The sequence below is a fragment of the Haliotis asinina genome, chromosome 2 (assembly GCF_037392515.1).
Source record: "Haliotis asinina isolate JCU_RB_2024 chromosome 2, JCU_Hal_asi_v2, whole genome shotgun sequence".
Classification (NCBI taxonomy): Eukaryota; Metazoa; Mollusca; class Gastropoda; order Lepetellida; family Haliotidae; genus Haliotis; species Haliotis asinina.
Window position 1 is genome coordinate 23119463 of NC_090281.1, and position 13317 is coordinate 23132779.

The following is a 13317-nucleotide window of genomic DNA, read 5'->3' on the forward strand; positions in this document are numbered from 1 at the left end:
TCATTTTCTTCTTATTATTAACAAATTTGTTACCCAGTGATCATGTTCTTCATTATTATCACAAACCAAACACAAGAATGCTAAAAAATACATTTGGATAAACAATGAACAAAAAACACACATTATCCTCCTCCAAAAATACTTTCAGCAAACCATCATGAAGCTATACAAGCAATTACACAATACTACCAAACAACCCTATCTGCAGGGGTTCTACAGCAACTCGGGGCCTGGACACACAACAGTTAGGGGGTGAAAGGTTCAAGTGGAGGTACACAAAAGCCACAGACATTTAAGCCAAGTATTTCTCATCATTTCTGACAAAAGAATTCCCTGGATGAGACAATTCTTTTAGCAAAATTTGGGAAGTTTTGGCATGAAGTGCATAAGAAAGATCTATTTACATCCAAGACAACCTGACTGCTTTTACAGGTGCTACTAAAGAAATCTGTATAATTATGTCATTTCTCTGGCTCTGTTGTTAATTGCTTACTGACCTTAAATTACTTCTATCTAAACTGTGGCCCAAATATCTGTAGATTATATATTGACACCTCAACAGCATGAAGCTAGCATTTTTTTTTTGAGGACATGAGTTTGTGCCAGAGTAGAGATGACAAGAACAAGGACCATTAGTTTGAAATAGGTTTGATGTTCAGAAATAAATATGAACATTTTACTAATGCAAATGTTCTTTTGTATGAAACATCCCATTGGAAGATTCTCCCCTTTTAACATACAGTCTGGTGCAAGTTGACCAGGAACTTTTAGATGTCAGAGTCAGATGCTCAATTTATTGGTATTAGCATGGTTTGTAGCACCACGGTAATCCAGTCTTGGGCAGACGGAAACCCAGTAGGTCATCTGTCCCACAAGAAAACCATCAAATGGAAGAGGAGAAAGTCTGATGTTAGAAGTCAAACCTATGCAGGTCTCTCCTTGACCTTGGTCAACAATTTGCACAGAACCCAAGGTTCTTAATCAGGTTGGATCATGGCTGACGCCATTCTTAACAGTGAGCTTCATACTGAAGGATATGCGTTTGAAGTTGAGTCTGTTGTCACTTCAGTTGGACATGAACATTTTGAAGAATGTCTCAGACTAGGACTGTCATATGCTTGTTTTCATTTTTGCCACAGCTATCAACCAGCAAATCAGATCCAGGCTGTCACTACCATCTTTCCAAATTTCACTAGCAGAACCAACAAGACGGAACTACTACTGTGAGACCAAGAGTAGGTACTGCAATACCAGCATGCACTACAATTCACTGATCGTAGTATATTCAAAGATGAACACACCCAGCAATCCTAGCATGTTCAATGATGAACAATTTCGGCAATCCCAGCATGTTCAATGATCAACACATCCACAATCAAAGCATGCAGAAAAATCTGTGAACTGCCAACTTCTAAACTGTTTTGACAACAATCAAGGCTTACTATGGACAAATGAACTTTTAATTATTCTTCGTTTACTTCTCACACTTTTTTTCTTGAATATGTAACGAAAATATTTCCCTAAATATCAACAGTTTCTTCACAGCAGCTCACTATACTCCAACACTTACAAAACATCACCTTTCTTTTCAGTGTTAAGGAAGATAAGTGCAATGACCCCATATCCTCAAAATGTCTCAAAATGGTTTTATTTGGTATATCTGTATGAAATTCTCCTGATCATGTGCCCACTACACACCTTGATTTAGGATGGATGCTGCCGATTTCTTTTCAGTTCCTTGGAAAGTTATATTTGCTAAGCCTTGATGTGAAGTCTTCTCACCTGTTTTTTCAAAACTATACAGTACAATCTAGACTATTTGCAGAGGCTCTAATTTCTGTTTCTAATGGTGGACAATATACTTTACAAATATTTACAAACGTTGCTAAGAGATCTGACATACTGATGTGAGGTTGTAATATATGTCAACCAGTGTACTCATTTCCTTCAAACTTCACAGGACTTTCTAAACTTGCTGGCAATACACATCAGTTTGGTTCCAACGACTCATCCCCAGATATCTCAAGTGTGGTTTATGGATAAAAATTCGGCAACCTTTCACTTTTGTGATCAGCGTATGTGAAATATGGGTTTGAACACAAGTGCAGCCAGGAATGCAAGGGGACCAGTTGTTCCAGGATAGAACCTGGGCCTAATTTTCAAAGCTCTCTTAATGCTAAGATTGTCATAAGTGCCATACATTAACATTAACTTACACCTATCTCAGCGTTACAAGAGCTTTGAAAATCTAGTTGCTCAGGAGTAAAATGCATCTGAAGAACTTTTCCAAGTCTCAGAATTTGAGTCTGTCAGAGTGGTGATATACAAACTAGATGAAGTGTCTTTTCAAATTTACACTGAATTCAGCCAGACAATAAGAGGCAATACACAGACACAGTATACAGAATACATTATTGTGGCATTACAGTGCTTGAAATTAATGGTCCAGGGGTCCTGTGGGTAGGCTGCTGTGGAATCAAAGTCTTCACAACCAGGATGATGACAGGGACCCCTGGCTTCCAGTCTTGGAACACGATGATTACATTGTACCTGTTACAGTGTTTGAAGAAGGCAAGTTTGGCAGTTATGATGTACAAGGGTTGGCTGAGAAACTAGGAACATGCATATAGATGTAAGACTCAGATCTGTGATGGGTATGAAGCCGATTTCGATTTTATCAGAAATGTGCTATCCCAGTGTCAAAGTCAGGTAGATAATATCATTCAAAGTCAAGTGATGCTGTTAGTCATACTTGAGGTTTTGTCTTGTTTTCACTTATGTATGTTCTTGGAGTGAAATGGGTTGGCCACAACTCTGCAGTGAGTGAGTGAGTGGGTGAGCATGGTTCTACACTGTGTTTAGGAATATTAATATCAAGTTCAGGGGATGTAAGAAAAGGGCTTCACATATTGTACCCATGAGAGAAATTAAACCAGGGACTTTGGAATAATGAGCTAACGATGTAGATTAGCCTACTGCTCCTGCTTATTGCCTGATGCACGAGAAATTGTGGCGACATGCACATCTTAGGTGCGAACAACATGGAGCAGTGCATGACCATCCAAAGATGCAGAAAAACATTGAAACAGTATGGTATTTAAGCCCACAATCACACGTTCCTGGCACTTCTTATAGTCCAAGTGATACCATTTGATACAAGTGTGCCAATTAGGACTATCCCAATCTTAAGCTGTTCTTGTAACAAAGTAGCATGTTATGACCATACCATGGACAAAGGCCCCAGTCAATCATCATAGATTCAAGTCTTACACATATCAATGCATATATATACTCATAGAAATGGACAAAGGAAACACATAAAAGTACAAGTGTTCCTTTATTTATTTCCCAAATTTCACCCACTGTGTAATATATACCTTGTGGAGAAAAGAATAAAGGAACACTGTAATTTTGAGTGTTCCTTTATTTGTTTGCATGAGTACGTGTTTACAAGTGACCATAGGGTTCATGCATATCTACAATGAATAGATTCATCCACATATGAACTACCTCTCTGCTACTATAACTCTTTATCACAACTGCAGGAAACATTACTATATATATTGAGATAATCAAAACCGTTTCTTAGAAAACACTCTGGACCTGCCCGGTGAAGCATCTGGTCATGACATACTAAAAAGAGTTTGATGAAATGCTTATTTTCAAAATAGCCTGTGTCACCTGGATTTTCCTTTATTTTAAGCCTTTAGAAAAATTTTGAAATGTATTGGTCAAAGATAGGTAAGTTTTACACTGTATCCTGGAAATCTGAAATACCTGCAAATTGAAGTTTCACCATATTTTATACCAAACCAATCTCAATGCACATGGTGTGTATGGATGAGAAAAAAATTAAAATATATTGATCAAGGAAAGGTTACTTTTACACTGTATCCTGGATATCCCTGAAATACCTGCAAATTGAAGTTTCACCATATTTTATACCAAACCAATCTCATTCCACATTGTGTGTATGGATGACCTATCTTTAAAGTTTGTCATGGTCTTATTAGAGAGAAACAAGATTTGAATTGTAGGCAAATACTTGTATGCATATATCTTGTCTCAATGAAGACTGTCTGGCTTTGCATAGCAGAAAATATGGTAACATAACACATGTATATGTAAGTTCTATGTACAACAGCCCTAAGGTATATCTAAAGTTCATCCTACTAGCTATATGAGGATCAATAATTGCAGAGTTTAGAAACAAATCTTACATCAAACAAACTAATACTCATTTCTCAACAAAAATGCAAACATTACTTTGAAAGATGTGGTTATCAGCAATAAAAACAAAGAACAACTGATATACTATCACATGGAATGAAAACATTAAATTATGAAACACTACTTTACTGACTTGAATGTAAACTGTAGAAATGTGTTTAACTGGAAAATTGTGATTACTTTAAATGGCCAACTGAGAATATTGCCATTAAGCCCCTTACTTCTTTAATTTGTAAGTGTGTGACACACAACTCATTCATCGTTCTTGTATTAATCATTGGGCCCTTGATCTTTACTGAAACCAGCTCAGAGCCTTCTACACTTACAAAAGCACAGTGAGCTTTTCATGAACTCAAGCACATCATGAACTGTTGAACCTGAAACATTCATCATTATGGACGACAGCATTTACCAGCAGAGACATTGAAAATCCATTCACTGAGAAAATACATTATCAAGATGCAATTTGTGATCATCTTTAACAAGACTTTGCCATCCCGCAACAGACCCTTAACAAGAAAATGAATGTATTAAGCCAACAACAGGCAGACCATCAGTCCAGGGATCCTGACCCACCTTCGGTCAGATGACCAGCACTCTCACCGAGTATTTCAGAAAAACAATTGCACCAGATTACTGTCTATTCAAAATATATCCAAGCTAACTCAGCCTTAGTATCCATATTTGGACAGTAACCATGACAACATTAGGTGTCCTTACTACTTGAATGTAACTAAAGTAATGCTAAGCAGCCTTCTCACACTACTAGAAGTAACCATGGTAACGCTATGGAGCCTTGTTACTTTACTGGAAGTAATAACTGTAATACTAAAGATCTGTGTCACAAAGGTAACACTAAGGATCCATGCTAAGAGCAAGTAACCATGGTAACTCTGGTAAGTAGTAAGACTAAGATCAAAATCTAAACACAGAAGAAGGTAGATGTGTGTGGCGTCGTCACTCCAACACCTCCAGGTATGTGACAGGCACCTTCCCTCGTTGAGAACCCCGCTCCGCCATCAGCCAATCGTCGTCAAGACCAGCAACTTTGTACACCATAATTAGCTGCAAGTGGGAAAAGTAGAGGTTAGAGGTCATAGACATGCAGGTTGGATTATCAACTTCCACAGTAACAGAAAACATGGATCTTACATGCAAAAGATAAGAATCCTACGTCAATGTTGCGAGTGCATGCGTGGTTTTTATAACCAAGCAAAATGTGGGTACTCGGTGGGATATATAATGATAACCTTCTATCACAAACACCTTGGGTTATCCAGGGTAATAATGTTGTGCTGTTTGTCCGCGCTTTCAGCATGTGCCTTTGTGGTGTGGAGTATTGCGTGGTATAAGTACCCTCATTATTATTTATTATTTACGGCAGCACTCTGCAGCATTCCTGCCTTTTTATGGCTGCCAATTCTGGGAAGGGTTTATGCACAGGAATCCAATGGAACGACAACGTCCAAAGTCCTCCAAGCCCTTTCAGTCACCTCCTACGACAAGGAGTAAGAGAGTGATAATAATTTTAGCAATATTTTAGCATCACACAAAGCGATATGACCAGGAAATTTTGCTTGGAAGAAATCCAAACCCAGAATTTCAAGGCTTTCACACACTGCAATGTCTGCCATCCATATAGACACTACAATTATGTCCACTGCTCACACAAAAATCATAATGTTGGTTCATTTTTTTGCACTCAGAAATTTTCAAACCATATGATGGCAGTCTGTAAATAATCAAGTCTGAAGCAGAAAATCTTGTGACTGACATCCTAATTTATGTGGGATGAACAGTTCAGTATTGTTTGCTTTATACCTGCTTACGGCTATTGTTTCAAATAGACGACTGTTGTGTAATGCCATATTTAACAGTGTTCTAACTTAATAACAGCAGACAGAATTAAATGGGCATGGACCAGACAATCCAGTGATTGCTATAATGATCAATGGCCCACAACATTAGGTACAACATGTTATCAATAAAGATCCTGTCCACCTTAATCTATAAACTACCGTCAGGGTATTTCTAGAATCAGTTCTAAACAAGAAAGATAAACATTGGCAACTAAAAAAAATACATCATTAGACCTTATGCAGAATACAATAGAATGATATGCGAAAGATGGTTATGTATAGAAATGTTCCTATCATTAACTAAATTGAAAGAAATAGTATCTCCATAAAACAGAAATTATTTATCTAAAATGTTAAAATTTATTTACTAACATATGAAAACATTTCTTGAGATGTTAACATTGACTGGATGGAAAATATTTCAGAGATGTTACATAACAATTTCAAAATCTCAAAAGTCATCTCCCTTTATGAGAATGCTTAATTATCTCCCCTAATATATGAGAAATGGCCCTATTGCTTAGGCAGGAAGGAAAAATACAATATCAAAGGAGGTGACAGCCATAGAAACACCAATGCAACATGAACTAGCTGCCGAGAAACAGAGAAACAAAAAAGGAAACAAATTAAACAGCCACTAGATAAACATCAATGACAACAGCTGAGTGACATATTCAGATTTACATGTATACATATTATTTCATGTCTTCTTTACTCTTAGAATCTGAATGCAGATTTTAACATTTATTTGCTGATCACATCGGAATATTCTCTGAAAGGGTGGAATAAACACTCAGGACAGCTAACACCTGACAGCAAGCAGTCAAGAAGTTTGGTGAAGTTTATCATTAAGAAATACTCAATTTGATACTGAACAGAGATAAGTTATCTCCCCTTGAAAGGTATGGTGACATTTTGAATGTTGTCCAAAACTTTCACTTGAGATTAGAAAGAAAAAGATATTCTTGTTAAGGTACAGAAATGAATGTCAAAAACCACTGCCAACTTCAAATACCATAGAATTACCATCTCCTTTCAAAGTGCTCTCTGACACATTCACAGCATGAAAAGAATAGTGGCTGTAAAGGCAATTGGTTAACCACCATCTTGGTATATTGAAACATATCAGATTAACGTGAGAGGAAAGATTGAAATGACTCGTGACTTGAATTGACATTCCAACTTTGGCAAAACCAAAGGCAGGACAAACCTAGCATTTGAATCCAGAATCATAGGTTTAGACAGGTCTAGATCACACAACTCTGCTGTAAATTGCGGACAATCAAATACATAGTAAACATTGCAATTGCATTCAACATTCCAGTTTGATGATAAATTCACAAATTATCCTCATCTGATACAAATCAAGTAGAAATCTGTATTCACCACTGCCAGCTTATAAAAACATTATTTTTCTTAAGAATAATTAAAACTCCATACAGAATTTCATGTGAACAATAAGATAATGATAATGATATTATGATATGATAATGATATGCAGCTGATAATGAAATTAAAAAACATTCTCAGCCCTTCACACAGCATCCTTGCCCACGATGAGGATCATGCCTGACTCTCATAAGTCGATATGTTTAAAATTTAAAGTTTGGCTCTGGTAAACTGCACAGACCCTATCAATCTTTGAATTACTTTTTCTTGATTCATAGCAACATGAAAACATTCAAAGTTTCCATTGAATGGTTCTTATCGCTTATAAACTCTTTCATAGTTGAATGGTCTCTCACAAGCCCATTCACCCAGGTTCACTACCTGTCAAGGGGAGATAACCGAAAAAAGAAACTTATCAAACACACAGTCATACCTCATCTGCCAATAATGACAACTCAGTACTATCTGCCGCATCGTAGTCATATAATACTCGGGCCTGTTTTTTCTCAGTTGGAGTGGGTGCTGTGACTTGTATTGCAGGGGGTGCAGAGGGCGTCAAGGGGCTGTTGGAATTTGGGACACTGGAGGAATGCATATTAGAGGGCGCCCCACCACCCATGCTTGTGGCTGACCCAACAGAATAACTGAAAGATAGACAAAACCAAACATAACAAGCAGACCAGAGACAGGCTGATGAATTCTCTGCAGTCCCAGGAAGATGGATGATGACTGATGGTTTTGTTGTTATTTCCGCATGTTAAGCAAGATGAATTTTGATGGATTGGGTGTGTCATTCAGTTTGGAGCAACATAAACTTGGTCTCGAGGAATGCATTAAAGAAACATACATTGTGCAGTGAAATGATCAAAACATAGCACTATGATAGAAGTCCACCTCCTATAACCATGCTTGTTTTACTGTTAGTGTAGAAATATTGGATGCGGTTTGTAAGAAGTGTGCCCCTAATGGTACAGCAGAACCTACTAGAGCAGCTGACTTTGTGAAAGGAACAATCTTTGTCTTGTCAGGCCAGCCACACCCTATTAGGCAAATCCTATTGTACCATCTTTTGAATCTGCTGCTTTGAAAGAACTTTCTAGATGTCCTGAATGCCAAAGGGAAAGAAAGTCTGCTATTTCCACAAGTGAGTTCCAATGACTCACTGTGATCTTTCTGTACAAATCCAGCATCTGGGATTTTTTCAGGCTTGCACTCTTTCATGAGTTTTGATTTGGGACATGCCATAAACTTGTAAAATAGAAAGCCATACACTGAGTGCCACCATCTTGTTATACTTTCCTGTTAGAAGCGTGGGTGGTGTTGCTTATCTAGCAGATGAAATGTTATGTGGACTTATGCAGGTTGATAAGCTACAGGGTGTGCCAATACAGTCAGCATTTAACCAAAACAAAATGTATTTTGGAAGGCTATTTTCATTTAACATGTAAGCTTGAGAACAGCCCCTTTGGATGTGTTTATGCTTTAGTTACACAATTTCTCACCCCAAAATTGTTGAAGTCAAATTTGACTCTCATTTTACAGTTTAATAGTGTAGTTTTCTGAGACTTTCAAGATGCTGAGAATCGTGTCTTAGAAATTTCATTTACTGGATATCTTTTAAAATGAATGACACATACAATCATAAAAAAAAATATTTTGATTTTACAAAGTGGGCCAATGTTAGTAAGGCAGACATTTTCTACAGGGAAATTAAGCAGTGTGATCTAAAACTGCAATTTATGCATCTATGTGCAGAAACTGTATAATTCAAAGGGGGACAACTGCAGCTCCTCTAGAGAGAAGAGTTATCCACCTTGTCCCTGCCTCTGGTTCAAACTATTTCTACAAATCAAGGAAATAATACAATACCAAAAAAGAAAATTGTACATTAAATATGGTGCAAAAATTATCTAGACAATATTTAAAAATGTTCTACAAAAAAAATATAATATTCATAAAAGTTCATACTAAGGGATGAATGGCTGTCAGAGGGAAATGTCATTTCTCTTCACCAATGTGACATTTCTTCATTTTCTGTTTTAATTATTTTTTACTCTTTGCCATTTCTTTCTGACAGCTGAATGAAAATGACACCATGAGAGGTCTGATGAAGACAAATGTTCCAGATATCTCCATGAAAATTGTCGTCTGCTTCAGGACTACCTCTGTCGGCCAGTGGAAGTTTTAGGATCAAAACAAGAACTCTTGGCTCTGTGTCAGTATGTTGTGTTCATGTGAATCTGTAGCATGGCATCTCAAAGGGCCTGTACACTAAGATTAGCCTTATTCTCAATTTCAGCATTACATATCATAATACATTTATGCACAGCTGATTGTTGGATATCTTTTTCAGATGTTAGGCAATTTTCCAGGATTTCTATTGAGTAAACTTATCTAAGGCAGCTCAGTTTCTGAAGTGATGGTTATTCCCCATGTAGAGAGATGAAGCAAAATTGTATCTCTGATGCCTACAAACTGATGTATGTTCTTTAAAATCCAATTACTGTACAACATTTTATAAGACTCTGGTTTGGGGCTAGTTGTTAATGTCTCCAATTGTACACATGGTAAATTTTCTTCAATGCAGCTAAAGACTCGTCCAGATTTATCAAGAACTGTTCCTGAAGAGCAGTTTGCAAGTTGCAATCATAGTTGAAGTGTTCTGGAACATATGTCAGAAATCTGACCCACTATGCAAATGACAGGTTTCTAATCTAAGACAACACAAGCAAGCAGAGGCTGGGCCTTTGTTCAGACCTCAAGACTGAGGGGGAAAAAAGAAGTAAAATTTAATTAGCAAAGAGCACTAATATCAAAGAAGTCCTTCAATGCTCAATATCACCAACCTCAACAACCACACTGATAGTCACTTCTTTTAAAAACAATCATGATTCACCATGACGTTCACATATGATCGACTGATTCAAAAACAGCTTAGAAATTTCCTTTATCATAACTGAGCTCTTGAAGGAAGTTCTTTGCGTACTCAAAGCTGTTGACGGTAACTGACTGATGCAGGCCTACCAATAAGATGGCAATAACATTAATGCAAAGATGTAAGTCAGCTCTGCTTACTCCATGTCACCACTAGGTGGGCTGGCAGCTGACACACTGAAAACATGGGCAAAACATGTACAGTCACATACACAGTGCAGCACAGGCTTGGTGCTGGTTATTCACTAACACAATTGGCTGTGTTTGTGTGAATCATTAGCAAGTGCATTGCTCGGTGCACCAACACCCTAACACAGCAGTTTGTGTAATACAGACATATCTTTGGGCTGATGGATCTAAAACATTGTGTAATCCTTTGTAAAATTTGATCACTACTTTTCAAAATATAGTCAATATGGTTTTCTTTCAAAATTGGGAGATTCAGGGGCAAATACATGTAGTTATATTGGAGTGTTCTTTAGAGTGACAGGTGCTGCTTGAAAATTGCATCTTAAAATGGCAAGAATGGTTAATGCCTCTGCAGAATCAGTACATTTGCTTCTATTTGTGGAGATGAATCATTGTTTTCCATGCCAGTACCAATAACCTGTCTTCAAACTGGGCACAAGATTTCACTGGACAAATTTTAACACAGAGAATCTACCATTTACTTTTCTTCCTTAAAGTTAAAACTGGAATTATCCAGATCAAATCCCTGTTCCACTTTAAACGTGATAGTGTACTAAGCAATATTTGTCATACGACACGGCACCTAGGTCCTACCCCCACCCACATCACCACTAAGCAGACACATCACAATTTGGGGAACATAAAACCTCACTAAGGACCATCTCTATTCCTTGTTAGTTTACAGAATATTGTCTCAAAACCTTTTTGGTGCAAACAATAACACTCAAAGTTCAAAATAAATAAACTTTTCTTTTGAAATAAAGTTTCCATTTTTCACTTGGCTTCATTGTGAAAAGCGACTTGAACATAAAGCAGTAACAAGCATTTTCAACAAGAAAGACATTTGTAGTGAAGCTGTGAAGACAATTCAGAAGCATACGGAACAAGCTTCATATCTGGCAAACAAGGTTTTTTTCTCGAATCATATACTGATTTTTAAAGTCTGCAGATTTGTAGTAACAATTTAAGAATGTCATTGTTTTTCTCCCATGCTACTGACACTGTTCTGAGTGAAAGGAGCAGTAGATAGGTCTGTACATCTTACCACTTACCTTACCACAACACACCCATGTACAGTTTCTAGTCCTCTCCCTTACCACAACACACCCACATACAATTTCTAGTCATCTCCCTTACCACAACACACCCACATACAATTTCTAGTCATCTCCCTTACCACAACACACCCACATACAGTTTCTAGTCCTCTCCCTTACCACACACAAGTCTACTGTCTCTGGGCCACAGCTTGGGAGCCATTCTTTACTCTTTGCTTCTCTTTAAGCATTTCTGACTTTCTTTGAGCATTCACAGTCTGTGTCAAAAGCATTTGAGCTTACTTAACCAAACTTAGCTTTCGGCATCATCTTTGCGAGACAGTTGGCTTGTCTATAAACTAGCTACAGCACTGAGGGTGCTTAACGGCAACCAACCCCACCCCCAAGCAAGAATGTTAGGATACAATGTGACACCTACCTCCCAAGCTGGCTCTGAAGGTCCCTGATGTACTGGGAGCACTGGGCGTAGTAGTTGCCCTGGGCCTCGATGAAGTCATTCAGACACCGGAGATGATGGGCCTGCATGTATGGAGGAAATATTCATGAGCTGATAATGGGATGGTTAGCCTATCACAGGGTCAAAGATTCAATTCCACAGGGCAATATTTAGGGCTGCAACGATTCGATTCAATTCACTGAATCTGACATCTTAAGTTCCATGACCATTATCACTATTTGGGTTCAATATTTGAATATCTATTTCAGCTGTTTCCACACAGTGATAATGTGATTTTTAATCCAACTCGAGCAGTTTCTAGCCCATTCTCTTCCCTCAGAGGTTACTCCTGTCGTATCTTAAGTGTTACATTGACAGAAAAAGCTGATGTTATTTACTTGTATAAAGAATCAAATAAAAAATGATTGAATCATGGAATCGAGAAACCGAAAGCATTGGTATGGTGTTGACAACCTGAAAACATAAGGTTGTCGGAGCAGCTTTCAGCAAACATAAGTAAAAAAGTCTCAAGAGAAAAAAAACCAAACAAAAACAGTATTCTGAACAAAATTTACCAGCCCATGAATAATGACATAACCTTGTGTATTGTGTGTGTAAATTAGAAATCAGTTTTCATGTCAATAACCACTGATAACTCTTACCACAACTGATATTTGTAATTTTGGATATGTTAAGTCAATAAAACAGTGATGGCACAGTAGATGAATGAGCGAAAATATGAATATCCATTTATTATTCACTTACATGGGTGCTGTTGACACCCTCAAGGAGAATCTTGGTGATCTCAGCTTGTCTGTCAAACTCGGACTGGGCAACACGTAAGTCAGCCTCAGCCTGGAATACAAAGAAACACAAATCAGTGTCGGCCATCTTGGCTTAATACTGTAACAGACACAGACTGGGCACAGGTGGGTACTGTAGGTAGTGGTGTTCCAATAATTGAAAATAACCCCAAAATCAATCGAAAGAAGCATTAAAAATAATTAACTTGATTAAAGTAAACTATCCATTAAATTTGACAAATATTCAGGCAAGTGAATGATGGCATACATATTTAATAATACAGAATAAAATAATCAAGTAATGAATACTTAACAGTAAGTACTGTAAAAATTTCATCACTTTTGTTTAATTATAATTCTAGCATCTTTCTTGCATGTAGGAGTTTCACTGCATGACAATATGAGATCTAAAAAAATAA

The 13317-nt window shown here is 37.4% G+C and overlaps 1 protein-coding gene across 3 annotated transcripts in view; it reads right to left on the reverse strand.

The window, feature by feature from the left end:
* Positions 1-575: 575 nt before the first annotated feature.
* The window catches only part of LOC137273414 (endophilin-B1-like), a 53565-nt gene continuing 40823 nt past the window's right edge, over positions 576-13317 (reverse strand). For 2 of the 3 annotated variants that reach the window (XM_067806095.1, XM_067806093.1), the window contains 4 exons: positions 12861-12950; positions 12078-12178; positions 7912-8122; positions 3410-5295 (listed from right to left, as the gene is read on the reverse strand). In XM_067806095.1, coding sequence (XP_067662196.1) covers positions 5188-5295; positions 7912-8122; positions 12078-12178; positions 12861-12950 — 510 coding nt within the window. In that variant the 3' untranslated portion in view covers positions 3410-5187. Of the gene's footprint in view, positions 5296-7911; positions 8123-12077; positions 12179-12860; positions 12951-13317 lie in introns of all 3 variants that reach the window. The other variant, XM_067806096.1, reaches the window with a different exon arrangement.